We start from the raw sequence: 27,120 nt of genomic DNA on the forward strand, positions 1-27,120 counted from the left end.
ATTTCTACATATTGTATTGGTTTCTAGTTCTCCTTTCTCAAAATAATTAGAGTTAAAGACTGGAGTAAACATTTTAAAACATGCCCCAAAGCTTTTACGCGGGCCTAGAAATTACAAGCAAAAGAGAAAGAAATGCATTTAATATATGAACACACACACACACAATATAATGAGGTACTAGTGGAAATGCACCTAGCACTGTTTCCCAGTGAAGTTATTCATGAATGCTGGACCTTCAGCCTCTTTAGTGGGCTGCAGTCATTTAAATATTGCTCTTTAAATGTTTTTAAAATACATATAGTACAGTGTAAATAATAAGTGTGAGAGAAAAATAACACCTCAGCAGGAAACATTACAAGAAATAATATTATCATATAGGTGACTTATATTTTCCTACTTTAGTTTAATGTTTCCAGGCTGTTTTTCTCATTTTTGAATATTATGCACAATTTGATTATTACCTCTGCAAGTATACTGTAAATTATGTGACCAGAGGGAACAAAGAGGCATTTGTGAGCTGAATGGACCACTGTATGTGATGCAGGTCTCCCATCTCCCAATCCCACAATTTGGACTCATCTTTACAGAGACACAAGCTAAAGGGTTTAAATATATTTTTAGACTTTGCTCTGAAATGAGAACCTCCTGTTTGACTTGCGTGGCTTGTGTGGCCTTCATTAGACACCAATTTCTGTTACTTAAGTTTACCAGAAAAAATAAATAAATACTTACACACCAGGGGGAAAATACTACAGAACATAACCCATCTTAGTGTGTATACAGATTTTTTTCTCTTGTTGTTTCAATAGTTTTAGCTCCACTGCAATAGTCACTAACATTCCCAAATGCATGTTTGGTAATACCAATAGATCATTTGTTTGTGTTGGCATGTCATCCTCATTTCTTCTTTCAAACAAAAGCTTTAATGGGAAAAACCTGGATCCTTCAGAAGTACTGATCGGTGTTCTTTTTAAAAGCCAGTTGGTTCCACTGTTCTGAATCAATCGACACACTTGATTACAAGCCAGTGACTTGGGGAGAGCATTATGCCGGTACCACTGTTCCACAGACAAATTCCATCAATAACGTGGATTACTAATATTAATCCAACCTCTTTACACAATGTGTTGACATGAGATTATTTGGCATTTCTTGACGATGTCTGCTGTGTTCTGATGGTGCTAGAGCAGCCAGGAATGGCTCAGTATCTCATGAATGGATAAGATTGTTCAACCAGCCTGGACGGCTAGTTGGGACCATTTCCTTTAGATAATGTACTGTTTTGTTTCCTGGTATCAATTACTCTTTTCTTAGTTGACAACTGAAGTCAAATATGTTTTTTAAAATGTTTAAAGGGTTGTTGAATCAGGAAATGTTTGAATTAAAAATGGCCTCTATATAGTTCAGACAAATTGTATTCTCATTAACAATTTGATTGCCAAATATGAATTACTCCTTTTATCCACAGTGCATTTGTAAACTAGCCCTACACTAGAGGGGCTGTCTACTCCCTTTCAATCCCTAGCTTCTAACAACGGCCATCACAAATTCCTGCTACAACTAGACCCAAACATTGCTGCAAAATAATGTGCAAACAATGAGAATAGGGGCCTTATGTGTATGGTTGTTGCATAGTTTTGGTTTGCTAAATGTTTCATATTTTGTTTGGCTCACTTGTGCCTAAAACAGCAAATGCAATCCACCTGCACTAACAGTGCTTGCTTTTTCCCAGCATGCTGTATTCCCACAAAATAGCGGAGCAGCTGCATGCTTACAAACTCTGGTGTGGAACTATCAGGTTGAAACATACCGTAAGTAAATAAAAGAAACATTTTCCAAAACTTCAGAATGGACATATCTAAACCAGTTAAGAGCTAAGGGGGGTTAAAAACAGAGACCCCAGACATTTCGAAAAGGCATATGTGAAACTGTGCTCATAGCACACAGTTGTGCCTGAACTTTTTTAAACAGGCACTCAATTCTTGTTAAATCAGATGTGACAACCACAAATGTTGTATCAGCATGGTCACATTTACAACTGAGGGGTGCAGTGGGAGGGTGCTAAATTATTAATAGCTATTTGACATTAAAATGAAATTATGGTTATTACTTACGCCTACTCTCATAGATAGCTCTCGACTTCTCATACAGGTCATAAGGGTCAGGTTTTCTTTGATCAAACCCATCGGCTGAGTCTGGGAAAGAAGCCCTATGGAAATGTGGTGGAAACGGAACATTCTGTGGTATAACTGGAGCAGATAAGCTGGTCTGGGGGCTGCCTTGGATATCCCACTGCTCCAACACCTGCAAACACATTGGGATTCATTATTTTTTTTCTGAATAAACTGCTTCTAATCTTCATGTGAGATCCATTACATTGTTGTGTGAAACGTCTGTTGAGTTAGGTGCTCATCAAAAGTGCCAGCCTGACACTGATGTCTTCTCATTAACTGCCCCTGCAATGATTACCATACACAGAACATATTCCTCAGTGGGGAAACAGGATTGTTCATATACAGCTCCTTCACAATCTTTGGTCCCTATAAGAGCTTGTGGCAATTGTGATGATCTTTAAGGATATGGCTATCTAGCCACTGGAAGAAAAGCTGACACAAGTAGAACTCATTTTATGTAAAGCAAGCAGATAAAAGTGCCTTTGCCTGTAACCGAGGTGATGGTCTTTAGACCCCACTGCCTGCTGCCAATCCACTGGCCTATTCAATGCTTAAAAAAATCCATGTTAGTTGACATTTATTTCAAGGAACTTTAGAAAAAAGTATCTACAAAGTGATCAACTACAAATGGCTGGTGTAAATGGATGGAGTTTGTGGTTAGCGGTACGGTATCTTAGCCTACCTGCAAAAAAACCCCCAAAAAAACACATAAAAAACGTGTTAAACCACAACAAAATGTTTACCATATATTTTAGTGTAGAAGGAAATTATGTACAAGTCTTGCCTCTTTAAAATGCCATAAGGACTACAGTAAATACTATATATTGTCATTCTTAACATGTGGTACAATACCGTTTAAGGTACTCTGTTCTCTAGTAACTGCCATAAGTCTTAAGAGTCTAGTTGACATGAATTTTCTAAATGCTTCTAAGTTGAAAGCATGGATCCAAACAGTCTGGTTCAAGTCATAATAAAAAAAAGCATGGAATCATTTCACTGAAATAACATGAACTTTAATAAGAACAAAACAACAACAGTGCTTTCTCCTTATTTCAGCAACTTAAAATGCACTAAATCAGTGAATGTACATTTAGGCCATTTTTATGTGCTTTTTTCTCTTTTGCATGTCTGTAACAGACTTCAACAGTTAATTTACTATCCACCATAATGTATGTTACATTTTAGAAAAAATAATGAAGGAGCACACCAATTAAGTAACAGAAGCAATCTAAGGTATTTACATTCTACTGAGTATTTTATTGAAAATGGCAATTCTAATCAAAGCTAGTTAGCAGCCGACACAGGACCACAAAGCTGTTGCTAAAGGTTAATATTAAAATCATATGTACTGCGTAAGCTACGTTTGGAAGACAATGCATTTTACCTGTTTAGAGGTCTTCCATGGTGAAAAGTGACCTGCAACAGTAGAAAAACAAAAAAACGTTTAGCCTATACAACAGTATTGTGAATATATAATATTGATATGGTCTCATTGGCGAGATTGAACCTGAACATAACGTTCAAGCACATAGTTGTCAGGCCCATACACAATCACACACTGGACCAGGTTCAGGGAAGCAGTGTCTCCTGGGTACTGTGAAGGGTTATAGGTTTTAAGTCCTCTGCCTTCCTGGGTTTCCTTGCTGCTTCACTAGGCATGCAGATACAAAGTGGCTAAGTGCCTCACATATTCAGAGTAACTTTCCACACGCACAGACTTCTCCAAATGTCAGTCTGAAGGAAACAACCCCATCAGTTGCAGCGTGCCAGCTACCAATGGGAGTTTCAATTCTCTACAGACAAGACCTGATGGATGTATGTCAATTATTTCCCAAGCTCCTATTCCCTCTTGTGGCATGTGCTGTCACTATGGATAACTCATAACACCCACAGCACAGTGACTCAAGAAGTTACAATTAGTGGTGCAAAATAAATTTCAGCCTAAGACTCTTCGCTTCCCTGAGAACACTGAGGCAAATTCAGTGCAACTCTGCATCCCTTTTCTCAGTTGATGGAGATCTGTGAAGCTGCTGCATATCCATTAATGTAGACTTTGAATACTATTAACACACGTACTGTATATAACTCGCCAGTGATATAAATAACATGTTACTGGTGTAAGTAAGGTTTTTAAACCCCCCCCCCCCCCCCCAGAAAAAAAAAAAAAAAACAGGACACCATCCCTTCATTTACAACTTACACAACAAAATCTCCTAACAAATGCTCACGCAAAGATCAATCAGTCCCCAGCCATCAGTATCTCAGCCAATAAGCACCTTCAAATACACTTTCACCATGTGGGGCACAGGCTACACAGCAGGCAAAGACAATCTTACAAATGCTGATCAGAGTTTCTATGGTTGATAGTTCAGTAACATTAATATGTAGTTTTGATTTACTTTGAGAAAAAAGGATTTGAGAACCAGGTTTAAATTAAGAGCCATTTTCCATTTTATTCTGGTGCCATTTAAACATATGTACATATACTGTAACCTGAGCCCTGTGTTTACACAGCCAAAGAATGATCACTTACCCTTCTCCTGCTTACCCCCGAGCGGGCTGCTGAGCAGGGTTCAGGGGAAGACACACTGCCACTTGCTTGTATACTCTCAGGTTATGATTGTTCTCATTTTCAAAGCTAACCTTGAATCACAAACACTAAAATCACCTGCAGACGACTCTGGCTAATCCAAACCCCTGTACCTGTAGTCCAAACCTATTTATTATCCAACCCCGCGCTGTGAAAATGAAATGCATGCCGACAGCAGCTGTGAATGGCTAGCCTGCTACAGGTAATGTTATTAAACAATTGTCTGTATATACTATAGTTACCAAAAACAACTTTTTTTTTTTTTAATGAACTTTTTTTTTTTTAATTCATTTCGGTAAGTAAGAAAACATTAAACAAAGACTAGATTAGGCCTCTTAAATCAGGAATGGATGTTAGGAACAGCTAGAGTCTACTGAAGTTTGTCTGCAAATGACCAGATACAAAGACCATATTATGAGTACATCATAAGCGTTGCTGATGCAGTTTAATATGCAAACTGATGAGTTGTTCTGAAGATATAGCAAGGTCTCAGACAACAGAAAACTACACCTATAGTACAGTATACAATGTGGAATGCTGTTACCAAGTTCCAAAACAATTGGACATGCAATTCTTAAGTTACTGTGTAGCTAAAATGTAAGTAAGATAAACATGTATTACTTGTGCCACCGCTACAGTGTATCCCTGTTGCTGAAATATGTTATATGTTAAACGGAAATCTATTGATAGGTTAAGTTTCGGCTTTGCTTCGTCTGCTGCTTTTTGAAGCTGAGCACAAACGTATATAAAAATGTGAGAAAATGGATTGGAGATTTCCTTTAACCTGATTGGTCAGTGTGAGGTCCTTAATCTGTGGTAATGATTGTCATTGTTAATCACTGATCCAAATCAATCCCCTGGAAAATACGTAAATACAGTATTCATGTATTTTACCTTTTTTTCTGCCTGATGAAAGAAAATCTCTGTTCAAGTAAACACCTTCTGAATGTTGTCTGCCAATATAGACCAGGTCTGCTTCCCCGCTGTCCTATACATTCAATCTATCTATTTAAATGTAGTATAGCAAATAAAGTTAATAATAATAATAATAATAATAATAATAATAATAATAATAATAATAATAATAATAATAATTTAAATCGAGAATAGGTGTTTCCTGTCAGCTGCAATACAGTAACCACAACAGCAACTAGCCTCCAGTTTGAATGACAAGCTGAAGACATCAAACAACTGTATGCCTAGTACAGTAACAGCATAGGACGGTGCTCTCTTCTCTAACAAAGTGAACAGACTTTATGAACACGCTTTACTGAACAAACTGCACGACTAACACATGGACTACTAGCTATTTTTAATTAACACAACGTTTTATTTTATTTTGCTAAAACGTTTTACAGTCACTTAAATAATGAGACTTACACAAATACACAAACCTGCACTCAAATCCTAATTCAAATGTTAGCTGCACTTTTATTCTTTTACATATTTTATAAACAGTTCAAAAACCCGGTTTGCTTTTGGTTCATGTAAGCAGAAGATTTATTTTTTTTAGTATTGAGGTAGTATTTAGGCTATTGAAATACCCATGATGCAATACAGTCCACCGCTAGGACATAGAAGCCTGAGGGAAGGCTACCAGAACACAGATGTAATTCTAATCATACTGCATTAGTTACGGAATATTGAGGAAAACAGTTGGATTCATTAGCAATAAAATTGAATGCTGCTTAAAATGACAAAATAAATAAAAACACTAAATGTTATTTTGTTTTACCTTTCTATTTTCTAATAGCAATAGAACCATCATAAAAGTGTTTTCCATATTCACGGCCCTTCTCGTTATGTTAAATGCCCTCAGGGTGGGCCTTACCAGACAGTAAAGTCCTCTTCTTTGGGCTCTATTGCTTAAGTAACATATCAATGCTAGACAGCCTGCAAAATGGATTTTGAAAACTTCATTGGAGCTGAGAAGCAGCAACTTCTTTGTATTAATCAATTCTGGTCTAACAATCAGATAAGACTAAGCCAGAGTGACTGCTATTTCGCATAATAAAAGGAAAAATAGGATACTATAGTTTTCTTTATGTGTAGGACGGTTACTTGATCCATCAATCCATCATTTTCAATATTCTGTTTGATAATTTGGACATGCTTAATCACCAAATACTATTGATATTACAAAAACAAGTACTTTCAGCTGTTCCAGTGAAAACTTATTCATAAATTCACCCTGAAACAAGGAAAAATAAACCCTACAGCAGAAGATCCTGTAACTAATCAAGGCTGCAGACTTTACAAAATGCTCAGGGCTATTGCAGAACCGTAACATCTATAGGTTTAGAATTGCCAAACACGTTTATTTTTTGTTCTCAAATATGAAAGTCATATCTGGTACTACACTATGCACAGTAAATAAATCGGTTTGCAAGTCATACTTTCTTGTAGTCTTTATCCTTGATCATCTCTCCAGGCGAGTAGAATTATCCACACCCTTTAAATGCCCTTTATCACCATTTCAGTAGTTTAGGACACAAGTCACATCACAGACATTTGAGTTTAACTAAATGTTTATTGATGATTATGCGATTTCTGGAAGTAACAATTTGGCATCAAAACTTCTTGGTAAGAGGGTCCGCCACCTGGTCGCCTGGACGAGGCAGGAGACACATAATAGATTGAACCTAGAGAAGTTACAGGGGCGGTGGTGATGAGGTGGAGGGATGCGAATGAATCAAACGCAAGAGAGGGGTAAGTTACATGGGTATTTATGTTTTTAGTAGGTTACAATGAGATGACGAAATGTGTAGGGGCTGTCCTTCCTCCCAAACTTTAGTTTATAAACTTCATGATATGCAAAGCTGGGTTTGTACTTACGTTTTATTAAAACAATCTTTACCATAATACCAGTATATACTATACTCTTTTATTTAACCCGAACTTTACCATAATCCCCCATGCCAACAATGACATGTGCACACAGGACTCGAGGCAAGCCTGTTTATTACAAACAATGCTGTTACACTGGCTTGTTAGTATTCCAATTTTTTTTTTCTTTTACAAGGGTAGCATTATGTTTTCAACCATTGTCATGCTGAAATATGAAGTTAGGACCAACCAGCTGAGTTCCAGATGGCAATCCTTGATGAGACATTATTTGTATCAGGCAGCTGCCTGGGTTTCATTAATAATTTCAGTTACGTACTTGTACTGATCCACCATGACTTTCAGCACTGAACATGGTCTACTGTTTGGTAAGTCTTGCTTTGCACTACTTTGTAGCACACAGATCTCAAAGTGACAGGTTATTTGTCTGTTTCCTGCAGAATCACTTTAAGGACTTTCTGGACTCTCAAGGACTTTCTGCTTGAACTGGTACTTTTATTGCAGTGACCTCAAAGTTTGAAAAACAACACCTGCAGAAGGTTTATTCTTTGCTAGTTGAAACCCGTTTCCCCATTCTAGAATATATCATGCAGTGTCAATACCGCAGTGACAGACACCTCACCAAAAGGCTGTAATTCAACAGCCAACTTTATCAAAGCTGCTTCCATATAATGTTCGCATCTGGAAAACCAATCCAACCTAAAACAGATCCTGCTTTCTCAATTATGGTGATAAATACTGTAACAGAATACTCCCACACTCATAAAAATGGTATACACGTGCTACTTTAAAAAAAAAATAAACATCCGGTAGGAACCAACCCACCACTTTGTCCTCCCCATTTCCATTTAAAAATTCTAATCTGACAGAGATAACCTTGTTGTCATTGAGAATAATGTTCTCCCCAGTTTTTGATCATCTGTTTAATCTAGCATCCATTTGTCTATATTTTGTTCCAGCACTACTAAAGTATTTAGACGTCACATGAGTTTTACTGAACAATAAAAACAGACAGCCTAAAGTATGACAGTGTGCTTCGGTGTTTATAAAACTGGGCTTAGGATTGTGAATATCTTTTTACATAATTTTTTTTTTTAGTTAAAATTCATAATTGCTCAGATGCAATGTTTGATATAAGCAGTGCAGTTAAATTAAATTAAATTAAAATGAATAGACCAGGAACAGAGACCAAAAAGAAATGAGAGCTTCTCTTTTGTACAGATACATATTATAGTACAAGACAGCCTCATAAGACTGATTATTATCGAAACAGAAACTCCAAACAGACAGCTATACCACACACACATACAATTATTATCTGTCACATAGTACCGTTCACTTTCCCCACTAGTTAGCTTATTACTAGTTCTTGATCACAAGCTGGCATTTTTAAAAGCGCCATCAATGTGAAGTTCCATTGATATACTTTACAGCCCAATTATTGCTCCTGAATTAATCTGTCCACAATTATCATGTGGGCACTTAATAATGTAGGTAGGAGCTCATGAGGGAGTTTGCAATTCATGCATTAAATGAGACATAATGAGGGCGAGTTTGGTCATTTGCATGCTTAAGGATGGTGAATGCTGTGGCAAGTTGCAGAATGTGTTACAAAAAGTAATTATATACTGTATTTAAATCACCACTATGTAGTTTTGAACTGTGTAGTACACAAATGTCTCCATGTTCTATTCCAGATCTCTGAGTACTATAAGCTGTGGTATAAGGTCTGCATACTACTTTAATTATTAGTTCCTTGGGCTATGTCAGTGTCATAGCAGGAATGTAAGTAGAAGATGACAGAGGGGTTAAGCAGGTCAAGATGATCCTGTTGGGAGGGAATATACCCAGCAGCAGGACACATGAAAGCAATTTGGGGTGCTTTGCTACAGTACTTTGAAAACAGCTAAGACAGACCTGAAATGTACTAGTAATAGAAATCTTATGGGGTTTGAGTCAAAATTTAAGGAAGCCTGAAGCTAAGGAAATTAGAACACTATCAACATTCTTTTCACTTGTCTAGTCAGACTGACTGCTGGGACCTGTACTTTTTCTATTTATGTCATCTGAAGTTGCTGCCCTGTACTAGATAGCAGCACTGTATTTGACAGTACACGCTTGTAGAAGTATATTTTTAGCCTATACTTTCTATTTAGTATGGTGAAGTGGGGTCTACCATGAATTATCACATTGACTTCCGACCATGTTCCAATTCAGAAAGTCTTAACTGGGGTCTGTTTTGATAAATTAAATTAGCAAGAAACTGTTCTAGAGATTGCTGTTGGGTTCTTTAAAAGCAGTTTAAAGAGTAAGTGGTGGGTTTCCGAAAAATACAGAGCTCCAAATAACATACCTGTAATTTTTATTTTTATTGTTAACATCCTGACTAATTTTTACCCTTAGAACTTTAAAGTCTGTTTCAAAACTCTTCTCAAAAGATTTTTCTTCCTTTAATTTACACAACTTACTCAACACTTTGAAGAGGCAAGATAATTTTTATTGTGAAACAACAGTTAATGAAAAATAAAAAAAAACTGAAATGTCTTGGTGAGATAAGTATTCACCACCCCTGAGTTAATACTTGGTAGAACCACCTTTGGCAGCAATTACAGCTGTGAGTCTTTTGGGGTAAGTCTCTACCAGGTTTGCACATCTGGATTGTGCAATATTTGCCCATTCTTCATGGCAAAATTGTTCAAGCTCTGTGAAGTTGGATGGGGATTGTTGGTGGACAGCAATCTTCAAGTCTTGCACAGATTCTCAATCGGATTCAAGTCCGGGCTTTGACTGGGCCACTCTAGGTCACTCACTTTCTTGTTTTTAAGCCACTCCAGTGTCGCTTTGGCTGTGTGCTTGGGGTCATTGTTGAAAGGTGAATCTCCATCCCAGTCTTAGGTCTTTTACAGACTGAAGGATTTGCCTGTATTTAGCTCCATCCATTTTGCCCTCTACCCTTACAAGCTTCCCAGTCCCTGTTGATAAAAAGCATGCCCAAAGCATGAAGCTTCACAGTAGGAATGGTGTTTCCTGGGTGATGTGCTGTGTTGGGATTGCGCCAGACATAACGCTTTGCATTTAGGCCAAATAGTTCAATTTTTGTTTCATCGGACCACAGAATCTTTTGCCACATATTTTCAGAGTCTCCCACATGCCTTTTTCCAAGTAAGATTTGACATGGGTTTTTTTCAGAAATGGCTTCCTTCTTGCCACTCTTCCATACAGGCCAGATTTGTAGAGTACCTCAGCTATTGTTGACACATGGACAGTTTCTCCCACCTCAGCCATGGAACACTGTAGGTCTTTCAGAGTTGTCATTGGCCTCTTGGTGGCTTCTCTGACCAATGCCCTTTGTACCCGGCTGCTCATATTCTGGGCGGGGCCGTATACCTTCCACGTCTTAATGATCGACTTGACTGTGCTCCAACGCATATCCAATGCCTTTGAAATCTTTTTATACCCCTCCCCTGATCTATGCCTTTCCACAACTTCATCCCGGAGTTGTTTTGAAAGCTCCTTGGTCTTCATGGTAGTATTTCTGCTTTGAATGCACTACCCAACTGTGGGACCATACACAGATGAGTGTGTTTAATCTGAAATCATGTGAACCACTTCTATTGCACACAGATGGACTCCATTCAACCTACGGTGTGAATTCTAAAGGCAATTGGTTACACCTGAGCTTGTTTAGGAGTGTCATAGCAAAGGAGGTGAATACTTATCTAATTAAGACTTTTCAGGTTTTTCACACATTGAAAAGAAATCCCATTTAAATGCATCAAGACTTCAGGTTGTAACACAACAAACTGAAAACGTCTAATGGGGGTGAATACTTCCATAGGTATTGTGTGTGTGTGTGTGTGTGTGTGTGTATGTGTGTGTATATATATATATATATATATATATATATATATATATATATATATATATATATATATATATATATATATGCAATGATTATAGATTTAGGGCAGCTCTCAATCCCCAGTGCACTAGAGCGGCCATTTTGAAAACAGCTATATTTTTTGGAACCCCACTGATTATTCTTTAAAAGGCAAATTATTACCAACCTTATTTCATTAACCAAAACAGTCCTTTAGGAATACAAATATAAACGAGTAAGCTCTGTTAACTCTTGAGTAGGGCTGTATTTTCTTCATGTAAAAAATGGCTTATTTCACAGCATTTCACGGTTTAAAAATAGTTCTATCACCATATTTCACAATTACAATATGTATTAAAGCAGAAAAAACTGCCTTGTCATGTTCAATATTTATCATTTTACCTTGTTATTATGCAACACACCTTCCTAATATGTAAATGCTTACCTGAAAAATTCAATGTTAAATTAGAGACATTCGACTGTTCCATCAGTGAATTACAACAATAAATAAAAACATAAATACATGACACCTGAAGGGCAGGATTTTCAAAAAACAGTGTTATTGTATTGAACTTGTGGTATAGTATCGAGAGCCTTAGTAGCAAGTGATTTTCAAACAAAATGTATTAAATCAATCCGTTAATGCTTTGAAATTGAGTCGATGAGGTTGTTAATGAACGCATTTCTCGCTAAAAAGCTTAAATGTCGCAGGTCACATACATCACTTCCTGTCTCAACGACTAGATACGTAGAACAACTTTGTGGTGAAACATGTACTGTACTTGTTGGGATGCTGAAAAAAAAAAAAACTAAAAAAACCTTAGTTTACAGTTTAGAAGCATTTCAAGACAAACTTACTCTGGTAAAATTATTGTTTTTTCTTTCAATTCTAGTTTTGCTAACCTAGTTTGCCATTTACCATATTTGCATTTTTTTAGATTTAAATGCTATATTTAAAAAATATATATACAGTGCTCACCCTTTATAAAGCTATAGTGGGGAGCCATAGTTACAAGACTGCGCTTTTTGTGTTCCGCCTTATAATGAGTGTATAAGGGCTACTGTAATGGCATTATTCAGCAAATGGGAGCCACCACCCTACCGTGTTATAACCAATTCGGCACTATAACGGGGCGTGTTATAAAGGGTGAGCACTGTATGATTTATGTATGTATTTATTTATTTATTTATAAGAGATTAGTTATTTACTGGACATGCACAATCCATCGATTTGTGAAACTACTGAAACATAAAGATTGTCAAATATGTTTATAATTATAGAAATGAAATGCCTATACAATATACAAGACTATCTGTACACTGTTTTTTTTTTGTTTTTTTTTAAATAAAATACATACTATAAATATCATGGCAATGTGTTTGTGTATTTATTTTTCAGAGTAGTGCAGAGAAAGAATGTTGCACCCCCCCCCCAAAAAAAAAAAAAAAAAAACAAAAGAAAAAAGCCATCAGGGTATGAAACCAGGATCACCTTGCTGCAGCAGTGTTTCAGTTAGCCGTCATGGGACAAGACGTTAGATGAGGACAAACAGCTGCAAAATGCTGTACACTGTTTAGAAAAAAATAAGTATATAACAGAAATAAATAAAAGAAAAACATATTTTGTCCTTGCAGAATTTGATGGAGCCTACTGTAAATATTGCGTGCATTTTGGTAGAAAAACATAACAGAATGCAAAGAGACTTGACAGGTTATAAACAAGTCCTTTAAAAATCTGGAGTTAAGCAATTACAAAACTGAAAGAATGTCAAGACAAATGAGAATTGCACAAAGCAGCAGTAATATTTGGCAATGATTTTGTATCTGTGATGCAACAAACTAAAAGAACTGTACATCAGGAGTTGGACTCGTATAGAGAAAAAAAAAACAGACAGCAGCTATTTTAATATCTGAATGACTCCCAACTATTGCTTATTATAGTTTTACTCTTAGTATGTTTAGTATCTTAAATTTACTAGCAAATGCGTTGCAAACTGAACTCAAAGGAATATTTCCTTAAAGTATGCTATACATTTGTTGAGGTGAGATCACTGCGAACCTTTTGTGTATCATGAAGAATTTAGTGAACCCGTCAAGCTACAAGGTAGATACACCCTGTTAATCACTAATTGATTGACTGTATTCACTGTTAAATAAAATCAAAATCATACAAGTTATATTCTACTTTTTTGTGTGCTTTGTGTAACAGAAAGGGGGCAAGTAGATGTTTAAGAAGGACAAGTAGATTTTTCTAGCATTTTGTCACTTTGACAATTTTTTTTTTTCAAAAATTGCACACCCCTGTATGTTGTGTATAATTTGTAAACTTAATTTCATTTTGTCATGCAGAATGTACATTTATTTAGAACATTTCACATATAAAATGCTGATTTACGAGTATCTGGCATGTGGGTAAAAAATCGGACAGATTTCAGTTGTATAATTCAAATAAAGTTTACAGAAGTAGATATCAGCTGGCATACAATGTAGTTATGCAGAATTCAAATCGGCTACAGTTGCATTGTTAATTTCTTGGTAGTAACATTACACTACATGCAAATAACAGTATATCATTTTAGCAATACAACAAACGTTCCATAAGGTTACAAATGATTAAAATAAGTGAATACATCTCAATCATAACCACACGTATAGAAAAGGCTAAAATGTTTTCATAACTACAAATATTGAATTATCGAGGTAGTCTGTAAGAAATTAACCCTGGTCCTGTACACACTCTCTGTATCGTCAGCGTCACAGCTGCGGTCTGTTAAATATCTGTTTCAAGCAAGGTGGGTTATATACTCTTTTGTTAATTAAAATCCTCTTTTTCCAAGTGCAAATTAACTCCTGATAAATGATGACAATTAACACGGATTTGCTTTTAAATTTAAAAGCAAAAAAAATAAACAGTTGCAACAAGCACTGCGTGTTAAGATAATAACATTATTTCTAAAATCACATTAGGATGATTATTTAACGAAATAGGCACAACGATCGCTTGAAAATGCCAAAATCAATGCTACATACTGATTTCTTGATTAACACTGGAGTTATCATTTATGAACTTTTGAAAACTCTGTCCGAAATGTCCTGGACAGCGCAATCTTTAGCAGAAATATTTCTAATCTTTGATGCAGCTGGTGTCTTTTTCATTGTAGACATTTGAAGGAAATCGAGTAGCTCTGTGCAGTGTGTTCAATCATTACCGGAAGCAAACTAAACCGCCTGTCGTTCCTACATGTAAGGTAGTCAATAAGGCAAACATGTAGTGTATTTATTTTTAAGTGATAAAAAATATGTATATTTACATCTGTTGGAATGGGAATTTTCACAGAGAACAAAATATTATAGGGTAATGGGTACATCATGAAATCCGAGTGATCTTTTAGAATAGGGCCCACAGTCTAATAATACATGTCCCATGAGATAAACTGTAATCACATCCACTGACCTTCAGAAAAGACAGCCCACCTGTCACCACACATCTTCGCAGAATCACTAAAAGCTCTATTTTGGTATCACATCTAATGGGAATTCAGATTTCAAATCTTTAATGCTATCAATATACATGTACTAGAGCCATAACGATAAACATGTTAACTTCCTTTAACCCACTCTAACCCCAATTTCTTTCATGTACTCTACAGTATATACATAATTTATTATTATATTTATCTTAGAAACAATCTGTACAGACAATTTCTCGCAGTACTGTTTTCACAACATAAACCCAGAAAATAAAAACATAATCTTCATACCAGTAAACTAGTACTTTGTTGCGCAAGAAACACCTTAAGATGTGGGAATACGAACCCACTGTGTGACTTCGAACTTGGTTTCAAAAGACTAGCTTTCAGGCCACTGCATGGCACACCAGGAGAGACCTGGGTTTTGATACAGCAAAGTTGCCTCAAACTAGGTCTCCCATTCTCCTGGAACCAGGTTTTAAGCCACTGTTCCTGAGAAAGTGGCTTTGTGTTCCCTCAGCAATAGAACCATAGAAACCTGACTTGGGTTATATCAAACCAACAATTTGTAACACAATAATTATGTTAAGCAATGCAGTTGTCAATAAAAGGAAGGGAGGGGGGGCTGGATTTAAATATGAACAGCAGGAGGATAATCATTTCTTAATTATGACGATTTTTCATCATTGCTATTGTAGGTCAGAATGTTGATAGGTGGTCCTCCCACATTTCCTGAGCTGTTTCTAAACTTCAACCATCTCCAACATGAAATCATATTCTGAAGAAAAAAGACCTCTCCGAAATACAGAAATGTAGACTAATACAACTGCATTTATTGTCCTAGTATTAACGGAAAGATGTATAGACTATATCAGAGGTTCTCAAACCTTTATTCAAGAGGTTTAGTTATTTTACAAATAAGAAGTTTCTAGAACTGAAGAAACCCATTTGATAACCACTGTTTTATACAATGTATATTTTCCAATTCTGACTAAAATATGAGCAAGCACTAATTAACAATTTCAGTTCTGCAGGCTGGAAGACAATGGGAAAGACTGGCCACAATCACAGCTTAGGAGAGATAACTCCACATAATTCGTCAAACTGATACCAATCAAGGGGAAGTCCATATTAAATGATTTCATTTGTAATCTTAGGGTAATCTTTCTGTACAGTGCAACCTTCAACTGTAATGTACTGCTTCAGGCTCCATTCGAATTCCTCAGCTGTACAGAATATACTTTTTTGTGGTTCTGTTGCACAATAAGGCTGCAGTGCAACTTTAAATAGGAAGGTAGAAATTTGAAGGAATTTACCTGACTTTCATACACAGTACTTGCACGTACTAATTGGAATAACATTTTTTGTGAAAAAAATACAATTGGAAACAACTAAGTTTCAATTGTGTAAAAAAAAAAAAAAAAAAAAAAAAGCAATAACAATGCTATAAACAACAGTGTTTTAATTGTGTCAGAGTCAGCACTGTTATTAGGAAATAATTTTCCAGTGAGCTGGCTCCTATTCACCTGGAAAATTTTAATACTGCTGGATATCAGATGTGTGCCTTTAAGCTACAGAATTTAAACAGATGCTAAAGGGACATCATATGTAAATATGCCTCATTTCACTAATTGAGCCCAACTTTAAAACTTGCTTTGCTGCGTAACCTCCATTTAGACCTCAGGCATGTTGACACATCTTTAAATATTATATAATTTAACAAGAAAATGAAGTGGAGAACTCCTCTGAACAGAAGAGGAACCAAACATGTTCACAGACTGTGAGTGGTCAGGAAAAAAGGTCCTGCATTTAGTTGAAATTACAGAAAGAAAAATGAGTTGTTTTGTATTAATCTACAGTACCTATTCTTGCATTAAATTAAAACCATGCTATGTTTAACCCACATGTTTCTTATTTGTGGGAGATGTGCTTAAGTTCTAAATGCTCTGATTAATAAATACCAACAGTTCTTAAGGGTGTTCTCTGTGCATTGTTCACACATGTAGGGATGTTTAATTATGGAATGTATTCTTGCAGAAAATTAAAAGGCTCTTTTAATTGTTATTTCATAGCACTTGATTTTACTTTATTTTTTCTTGTTCCATCATGAACCTCCTCCCCCATTTAACTTCTCTGTTTCACAACCGGACTCTGATAACACTGGCTGGTCAGGTGGATTGCCACTTTCTAAATTTCAGAGGATTTACTTTACATCCCAAAACTTAATGTATTGCACCAAACAGAAGACTCACTGTCTTCAATTTAGTGACGACTGTTAAGAGGTTAATATTCTTTGACTGACCGGTGCATACATTTTGCAGTGTCAAGTTAATCCTCTTTGAATATTCAAGTGTTATTAGAACTAGCAATATTATCACTCATTTTACCTTTTCTTCTGTTGAAGATCTTATTGGTGTTTTGACTTTTACTTAACTTTGAAATATGCAACTAGTATTTATGAAAAGTTTCTGTTGCTACAACCTGTCCCCCTGCAACACTCTGCCTGTAGTGGATGTCATAAACACCACTTTGTTCAGGGGGCACGTTAATGCTTACATTCCACTTACAATTTAGAAATGCTTTTGAGAGCCCTATTGAGACCACAGGGGTGCTTTAGACTTTTAAATGTCACCAATATGTGAAGACTGAAACAGAAATAGTACCGGATTAAGTAAAAAGTCAGACTATCATTATATTTGTCACCATGTCACTTGGTACAGTCGGTTTCAAGACACATGTAAGTGGTGTTAGATTCCAAACACACGAATATGACAACACAACCAGGCGGCACTCTGACTTACCTCCTCCCCTTTGGATGATCAAGGATGTCTCACTCCCCAATGGACATTCTTTGAGTAGATCCACGACCTGGGCATGACTCAGGCTCTGCACATTCTGCTGGTTAATTTCCACTATGAGGTCACCTTCACACAAACCAGGGCAACCCTGCACATCCAAAATCTGCTTCACCCTTTGTCCTGTAGCGCTGTCTGCTATGGTGAATCCAAATCCCTCGGCTCCTTTCACAATGGTCATGGTCATGAGTTCAGACTGAGTGGCCCCTGAGGAGGCCATAGACACGTTGTCCTCATGGACAGGGGGCGGCAACGGGCCATCAGGATGACCGTCCGCAGGATGGGGGGGTAAGGGCTGTTGGGGAAGATGTTCTGAGTGGTCCTGCACATATCGAGAGGTCCGAGAAATGTACTCCATGTAATTGTCATAGTTATTTCTTCCATTCACTAATACTGATGGTCTCTCCATAATCCCCATGGGAGATATCATACTGCTAGAAGGGTCCTCGGGGTCATAGGGCAAGGGGTATCCACGGCATAGCACCAGGTTAACGCTCTGACCAATCGGAACCGATTGGAAGAGCTTGACCACATCAGCATGTGTATGGCCAAGGACACAGACATCATTGATATAGACAATGACGTCACCTGGAGGAAAAACATGGGAGACAAAAATTAAGCACACTGACAAACCAGGAGTAAATGTTATCATGACTGAAATTTATTACATTATGGTACTTTTATACACAATACAGTAAGGGTAAATGTGTATAATACTTGTTAAAACATACATATTGGTTACAAAATCTCTTTTCTAAAACATTATAAACATTACTATAACTATAAGAAGATAAATTGATTGAATAAAACATTTAAACCTTAGGGTTAGTTGTTGTTAAGCTGTTCAATAAGAAACATATCTATAAAAAGTACCTATAGGCACCTTTGGCATCATCAAGGAAAAGCTCCAGATGGAAAGTTTTTTTTGCCAGGTTTGTGGTTAGTTGATCAGATTCATCATGAATGAGTTGGGTGTTAGAGGTTGCTTGGCAATTCTAAGAGTTATTTTCTTCTTTTAGCTGCTTAGTTGGCATTTGTATCTTCAGCTTTTGGTGAAAAATGTCAAAACTTTTGTGCACAGTACTTTTGTGCCTTATTTCTTAATAATTGTAGCTTCTAGGAGCACCAGCATTAACACAACTTTGTATTAAGTAAATTTACTTATTTTTTGTTAACAGCTTTACAAGAATCTTGATGCTTGCAAAACAAAAGGCTACAGGTACTTAACTACCTAACTGTGCTCGGTACCCAGCACGACCATTACAAAGATTATGCAAAAGCAGGTCACCATGCCTGGTGCCAACAAAATAATTCTTAACATGTACTGCCATCATTTCACAGGTCTCACATTTTCCTACACCATAAATACATACATTATGGTAAAAGGTGATTTTCATATTTTAATTAATAAATTATTTGGAGCTGTTAGTGATGAAAATGTGTCAATCCTCCTTGGCAGATACTTCAATACTACACTTCCGTTCAACTTCAAGACGTTGTATGAAGGAACAAAGTCGACATTTAAAGCATGTCAGTCATCGAAAAATTAGTGACCGACACCAAGCCAATGTGTGAAGCTTCTGAAATTGAGTTCCTTTAAAAAGAATAAATGTAAAAAAAAAAAGTATATATATATACACACACGCACACACACACGCGCACACACACACACATTATATGCACAGGAAGAGCCAAAAAAGAAACAGCCCAATGTTTTTTCCTATAGAACTTAATTTCCCAGAAGCAACTCACGCGTGTCAGCTGTGTTTCTTCGACAGGAAGTACAGAATGGAAAAAGATGCAAAAGACATTTGTCAATTTTTCTTTTACTATAAATTCAATGAAAAAATACCATTACAAATCAAATGCACGTTTAACAAAATTTGTGCATCTTTCATATAGGAAAATGTGAAGTGTAAATCACTATATATATATATATATATATATATATATATATATATATATATATATATATATATACACATTTAAATTTAAATTCTGATACCAGTACACTAAAAAAAACAAAAAAAAACAAAACAAAAATGCCACCAGCTTTTAAAACCACTTTCCCTTCACATCAACTGAAAACGCTACTCAGTCATATCAAGCACACATCTTTTCCGAAATTATGTACGGTGCTTGCTGTGCACCTTACAGCTGATGCTGATGGGGCCAAAGTTATTCTGAAAACCTAAATACATTCTATTATATAACCCTATGCCAAGGGAAAACTTCAGTTCAAAGTAGCAAGTGGATAAGAGATTTTCATCTTCAGACCAGTTAAAAACAAGTGTTTACAGCAAAATCAATTGAACTTTTTTGAGAATCGACGGAGGTCGTTTAAGATTTAAAGACTGCCAGCCAGTATAAGGCAGATAATCAACCACTGTACATTGTATTACATCACTTTAATACATTTTTATTTTAGAGCTTCAACTAATGAGAAAACATTATGTTATTCCAACCTGTGCAACCCCCATGAATAATGTATTTAAATACTGAACATAGAGCATTGTGCTGTATTATTCATGTAGGCTAAGCATCACAAGAATGACACACTACAGTACTGGCTACCTAACTAATTTATATAATTATATGCTAGAGAGGGTTTAATTTACTGTTATAATATTTATTTCAACTTGTGATCGCATAGGGCAAACCCTTGTATATACAGTGCAACCTTGCACTACCTTCTCCCCTAAACAAAAATTGCAATTCAAATACATTTCCTTAAAATGGCAACACGACAATGAGAAAATATCCGACACATTCAAAGAAGGCAACTGAAAAAGTAGAAAAACTTCACCACTACCACATAACCAAATGACCTCTTTTTTTGAAGAGTCAAAAACTGCACTGCGGTACAAAGTGACAGTGCTGCCTTTGGAGACCCAAATGACATGTGTTAAAGTACAGGGGGGTTACTTAAACTGCACCACTGGAAGTTCCCTGATGGTCCAAAGCACAGGAGCTTGGCTCATTAATCTAACAAAAATCAGAGCTTTCAAAAGGCTTTCAGGGATAGGACTACTTTTTGGCAGCAACCATTTCACCTGTCACTGTGAAAGAAGCTGTAGAATTCCTAGTGCATTTTCAAAAGGGCCCGTCACACAGACTGAAAACTACACTATTTATTAATCTGCTCTTTACAAAATGCAGAGAAATGGCAATGCTGCTGTAAACTCAACACTCCCCGGGGTTAGTAAACGCAGATGTAGAAAATATTCATTGGGAGAATCTTACAGCCTTCAGTATGCTCTAAACTGTCTTCTTATAATCCCCAATAGACTACTGAATTTGATCATTATAAGAGCAAAACAAAACTGTAAAGTAATCCTTTATGAAAGCCTTTGCTGCAGTATATCGTATAGCAGCATGGCGAGCATAGTAAAGCACAGGCAAGCTACTATCTGATAAGAAAAAGTACAATGCTCTGCTTTTTAAATTAACCTGTATTTGTCAGGTCACATGCCAATGATAATTCTTAAAATTCCTACAGGCAGATGCAAACACCAAAATCAAAATGTAGTATTTATGTTTTATGATGTACAAATGCCATACTGATTTTTTTGATTTGTAGACCAATATAATACACGCTCTTTGTATTTATATACTAGTTTTAGCCTTGTCACGCCCAGTCTAAAAAGACAGCAAATATATCAATTGTTTGCAGTTTCCCCTGTTTTGAGTTGCTAATACAAGTTTGTAACCCCAACAGTAGGAAAAACAAATGCCAAGAATAATTTTTTCAATACAGTTTACAGTGCACTATATTTTATCTAGGGGTTTTCTGAACACTACAGAGAAGCAGTGTACAACCTGATAGTGGCAAAGTGACACGGCTGATTTCACCACTGCTCTGACTCAAACGTCTCTGATAAATTTGACTTTTCTGTAGGTTTAAAAACAGCTCAGCATAACCTGTGCCATCACAGTCAAGAGATCTAAAATAAGCCTTCCAGTACTAGTATCTTACACCCCAATGAGCACAGAAATGAAATAACTATATGATATCAATTCCTTTCTTTTGTCTGAGACCCGTGGGTTATAAAAGTTGCTCTTAGACACTATACATTCTTTCTCAAATGCTCAAACTGCTGAATTGAAATAATCCATTCCCAACATAGGACTAGAGGTTTGTTGCTAGGGAGCTGACATCACTACCCTGTGACTTTTGCTAGTGCATTGATTAAAAAACCACTTCAGCAAATAGACATTTAATTTGCATTGTGTTATTGTGCAATGCGTGTGTATATGATAGCAGTATGACATCAATGCCTTGTTTTTAATTGTTCTGTATATTTTAGTTTGTGATGTGCAGAACAAAATAAAATGAACGGTAATTCTAAGTGAAGTTGTCTATGCATAGTGCAGCTAAGGCATGCACAGTTAGACTGTAAAAATGGGGAACAATATAGGGATACTAATACAGTCTGAATATTGTTGTACCATACTCTCTGGTAAATGCAGCAGCTTACATTTACACTGCTATAAAATAACAAATCACAAAAGGTTTCAGACAGAGGTAAAACTACAGTAGCAAGCAGTTTACAAATACTGCATCAGCTTTAAGTTATTACAGTTGCATATATGAAATCCTCAGGTTTGTTTTGTAAATTATCATTACTCCTTTACTATATTTGTTATGTGTTTATCTATCTATAATTAGGCTATATATATACTGTACTGTAAACTGAATATACATGTTTGGGGATAAACAGGCTTCAGATTTAAATATATGGTCTTAGCTTTGCTTGTAGCGTGCTTCACCCTACTGATCCAAACTATGGAACTTAAACATGACCGCTTCCGAAATCTCTAGTTGCAGTAGAACCTGCTCCAGGAAATTCTGCATTTAAAGTGAAAAGGCTTGTTTTATCCTTTTAAATCATTCAGATCAGACTTACCACTCTCTGCTGGAAACAGTACATGGAAGGTAATGCACAGGCCGATACATCTGACAATACTGCAATGGTGCACAAGCAGAAAATAGTCTTGAAGCCCTGCAATGCTACAGTATGTACTGTGACAACCCACCATCTATGCGTCAAACACCGAGCACCCTTACATCACCAAATCTAAGTTTCTTCTAATCAGAAAAAATCAATGACATCTTAAGTTGTATCAGTGACAGATTCATGCTTTCTTCAGAAATCATCTTTAATAATTTAGTAACTTATATGAGGAACTTCGACTCGAAAGACAGCACATTTTGAAAAGTGTCTTAAGAAAAGGCTTGAAAAATCTAAAATGGACTGTCACTGGCTGAAGTGTAATTTCCACACCAGATCTCCTTGCTCTCATTTCTGTCTAAAAGCACAGAGTAACTGATTGTAACACCACATTTTTTTTCACTTCATGCATACTTTTTCATTGCTTTCAATTGACTACCCTACTCAAAACCACTGATACCTTGGGGTAAACATGCAACATCATTATTACAACTTAATGATCTAAAGATGTGATGGCAGGCTGTCTGTGGAGTTCTCCCTTGAAGTTCTGGGCCCTGTGCCCAAGTACATTTGGCAATTTATCTAATAAGGCTGTGTGCCTTAGTACGAAGGACAAAGGCTTCATGCAACAGCATGGTGAGAACTTCAAGGCCTCATATAAAATTCCGGTTCAGTTTGATTTTACTCTTCCAACTTCCAACATTCCAAAGTTTTTTGGTGGTACAGCTAGTAATGTGTGCAAATACAGTATTAAGGCTGACATTGGATTTTAATTTGCTACGTCTATTCCAGGAAATACAAGGTTCATTAGTAGACATTTTTCTACAGCTAAATGGCAGATATCATGAATGTTAATAAAGTGTTTTGCACCATAAAGCTGATAATGTCCATTGTATCTTCACATTGTGAGGGAAAAAACATGTTTATAAAAACATCCTTCAACTACCTCTGGGACAAAATGAATAAGGAGGCCATTTACAGGATTATTTGAAGCTGTACTCCCTTATACATTAGGCTGCATTTGTATCCTTAATTCTTTAAAATGAACACTACCTGTATATTTCTTAAGATTGTTAAGATTTTTAAAAAGTTTACATTCCATAAAAAAAACGAATAGATAGCAATTTGCTGACTCTTTTTATTTGGCATACATGGTGGATATAGAGTAGTGCATATCATAATCTGAAGCAGTAAGGGGAGTGTGTTGCTCTGCAATTTAATGCGCCATTTTGTTAGCATCTACCGCGTTAATGTTTGTGCCTGCTTTAGAGTTTTATATTTTGCACATTAAAAGGTAAAAAACAAACAAACAAACAAAAAAACCCTACTGTATAGAAACTGACCAGAATGTTTTTTAGTAAAATGCTGGTGCTACAAACGAGTTAAAAATATGACTCCATTCAAATTTCTATGACTATGACAGGAGTATATAAAGTATGATGTAATAGTAAAAGCTGACCTTTTAGCAGGCAGTTATTAAATACAACATTTCTTATCACTGCATAATGAGATGAGCAAACATATGCTAATGTAGACAGCAAATTACAACCACTCTGTTTCCTTGACAGAATATTAAAAAAAAAAAAAAAAAAAAAAACACTAAAGTTCAATCCTTAATAGATTCTTTAGATTCTTTGACTTTTCAGTAATTTATATTATTCAGCAGAGTCCAATTTGTGACAGGGATTGAATGGAGGCTAGTACAGTTATTGCCATCCACTCTTGCTTTACAAAGAAATAAAATAAATAATAAACAACAAGCATGCAAGTAGCACAAATCCCCATCACTGTAAATGCAAAGGTACCTGTGCCAGTAGTTTGTAATTTTACAGCTTTTTACAGGGTTCTACTATGCATTTACCATAGTTTACCATGGTTAGCCTTACAAAGTTTAAATATGACTTACTATGTTTTATGACACTTTGCTCTGCTTTTACCAAGTTCATCTTTTATAAGGGACAACAGACAAGTTTCACAATAACTCAGCAGATCTAACTACATACATGTCATTTAAAGTGTGACATTCGTACAGTATGTACAGGCTTTAAATAATTAGAATTTATCTTACATACCGCAAACCCTCTGGCAGCATCCTACTACATGGAAACAGAACTACTTGACGAAACTGGAAATGCTACACGATCTGTAACACATGTAACACCTAACAGGGGAAACACTATATATATATATATATTATATATATATTATTATATATAATATATATATATAATATATATATATATATAATTTCGGACATCGGACCTACTTTTCTCATTTCCTTAATATTAGTTAGCTCAGATTCAAACCAGGACTCCCTTTGCTCTTGGTACTAACACACTAAGGGCTCTATTTTGATTAAATGAGTGCAATCGCAGATGCAGGGAGTGGCTTCTCCAAAAGTGTGATTCTGATGAAATTAAAAACCCAGCGCAAGCGCGTTTAGTGGCGCAGTGACAGCGCCCAGCCAATCAATGTTGAGTAAGTTGGTGAATCTGCTATAAGGGCCAGGCAACAATCCCTTTAAGAGAGACTGCGCTTGCGTCACCGCCAGGCTCCGTTTTGACTGTAGAAGTGGCGATCGTGTCGAGCGTCAGCAGCACAGAGCAAGAACAACCAGCGATAGGTCACTGACCGAGAGAATACGTAAACCATGCTTCACGACACAGGAGATTGCTATATTAACAGAAGAGGTAGAGGCACGTAGGGCAGTCATTTATTATTTATAATAATTATACAAGGTACATTATTTCTTGGCATTGACATTACTGTATGTAAAGTGTAAAATACTTACTACCCTCCCTGACCTGTCTACCAGTAGCAATGTACTAGAGTTTCAATATAACCCGGGGTTAAATTATCATGGAATATTTATCAGAGCCCAACTGACCACTGTCTGTGTTTTTACTGTGATATGCTTAAATAAAGTTGCTGAAACTAATCAGACTGCATGTAGTTGATTTCAACTCATCATTCAAACCGGAGACTAATTGCTATAGTATTGTGGTTATTGTATTGCCGCTGACAACAAACACTTTCTCGATTATTTATTTGTTTTACTTTATTTGCTATACGAAATTTAAATAGATAGAAAGAACAGTGAGGAAGCAGAACATTTTACATTGACAAACATTCAGAGGGCGTGTGCACTACAAGAACAGATACTTTCTTTCAACAAGCAGGCAAAAGGTAAAGTACATGAATACTGTATTCAAGTATTTTCAGGCAGATTTATTTGGAACAGTGATTAAACAGTTTGAAAGATAACATTCAAGGTACTTTATGAGAGATTTAAGCCCTCGTATTGACCAATGAGGTCAAAGGAAATCTCAGGTCTGTTTTCTAATTCGTTATAATGTTTCAAACAAGTTAAGCTTTTACATTATCAGGCAACCAAACCGGGATCTTGTTTCAGGTCTGCCGATAGTAGTGACTTATTTCAATCACAGAAACAAAGCAAATACATTGTGTTAAGTTTACACAGCAGTTAACTCGTTTACAGTTGCACATAATACACGCAAGAACACACAACACTAGCAACAACCAGGCATATACATGACAGACATACACATACAGAAGTGACGCTCCTGTTATGCTGTTCTCCATATACTGTACATAAACATTATTAATTTATGAATAATATTGTTTACGTTTTGTCATTTTTTTGGCTTAGGTTCTTTTTTTTCTTTTACTTTTTTTTTTACTTTTCATCTTTACATGATAGTCCAAAGCACGCAGTTGCTACTTAGGACTACTTTGCTTTTTACAGTGTGTTCAATTGTTAAAGTTCCTGTTTGCACCACTAAATAAACCTGGTTTCAGCTGGTCTTAACGCAGTGCTTAGTTGTCTATTTTGACCCCATTGCGCTGTCGTCAGAATGGCTTCGGCAAATATGTTAATGATACCACACCCCGAAATGTATGCCAACCCACGGCGATGAGGCAGGCGGTCTACAACGGCGCAAGACATGTCTTCAGAATACCATTTCAGCCCATTATGCGCCACAGAATCAGGGGCAAACGCTGTTCGCACTTGCACTCGCATTTGCGCTGTGATCAGAATAAAGCCCTATGTGATTTTTTGGTACTGGATTGCTGAAGGCTGCACCCACAGTGAACAGTTCCAAGAGTCTATTCTAAATTTAGAAACCACACAAGTGTAAGAGCTCACTTACTGTAAATGTGTTAAGTTAATGGTTAATCACATTGTGAATATACCATTAACTGAGGACTCAAGTACTGTTTCTGAATATGTGTATAAGATATCACTTAAAACAGAATATTTTATTCATATCTTCATTTCTTTATTTTTAGTATTTACTGTTGCTTGTTCTGATTGATTTTAATGGGTAACCATA

At 36.3% G+C, this 27,120-nt stretch overlaps 1 protein-coding gene across 8 annotated transcripts in view; it reads right to left on the reverse strand.

Moving 5' to 3' along the window:
- Positions 1-27,120, reverse strand: part of magi2a (membrane associated guanylate kinase, WW and PDZ domain containing 2a) — a 318,611-nt gene that overhangs the window by 41,253 nt on the left and 250,238 nt on the right. For 6 of the 8 annotated variants that reach the window (XM_041257508.1, XM_041257502.1, XM_041257501.1 and 3 more), the window contains exons 10-12: positions 17,760-18,401; positions 3,559-3,590; positions 2,115-2,304 (exon numbers count right to left, since the gene is read on the reverse strand). In XM_041257508.1, the coding sequence (XP_041113442.1) occupies positions 2,115-2,304; positions 3,559-3,590; positions 17,760-18,401 (864 nt within the window). The remainder of the gene's footprint in view (positions 1-2,114; positions 2,305-3,558; positions 3,591-17,759; positions 18,402-27,120) is intronic. The other 2 variants (XM_041257504.1, XM_041257503.1) reach the window with 2 other exon arrangements.

This window comes from Polyodon spathula, chromosome 8 (genome assembly GCF_017654505.1).
Source record: "Polyodon spathula isolate WHYD16114869_AA chromosome 8, ASM1765450v1, whole genome shotgun sequence".
In the NCBI taxonomy this organism is placed as follows: domain Eukaryota; kingdom Metazoa; phylum Chordata; class Actinopteri; order Acipenseriformes; family Polyodontidae; genus Polyodon; species Polyodon spathula.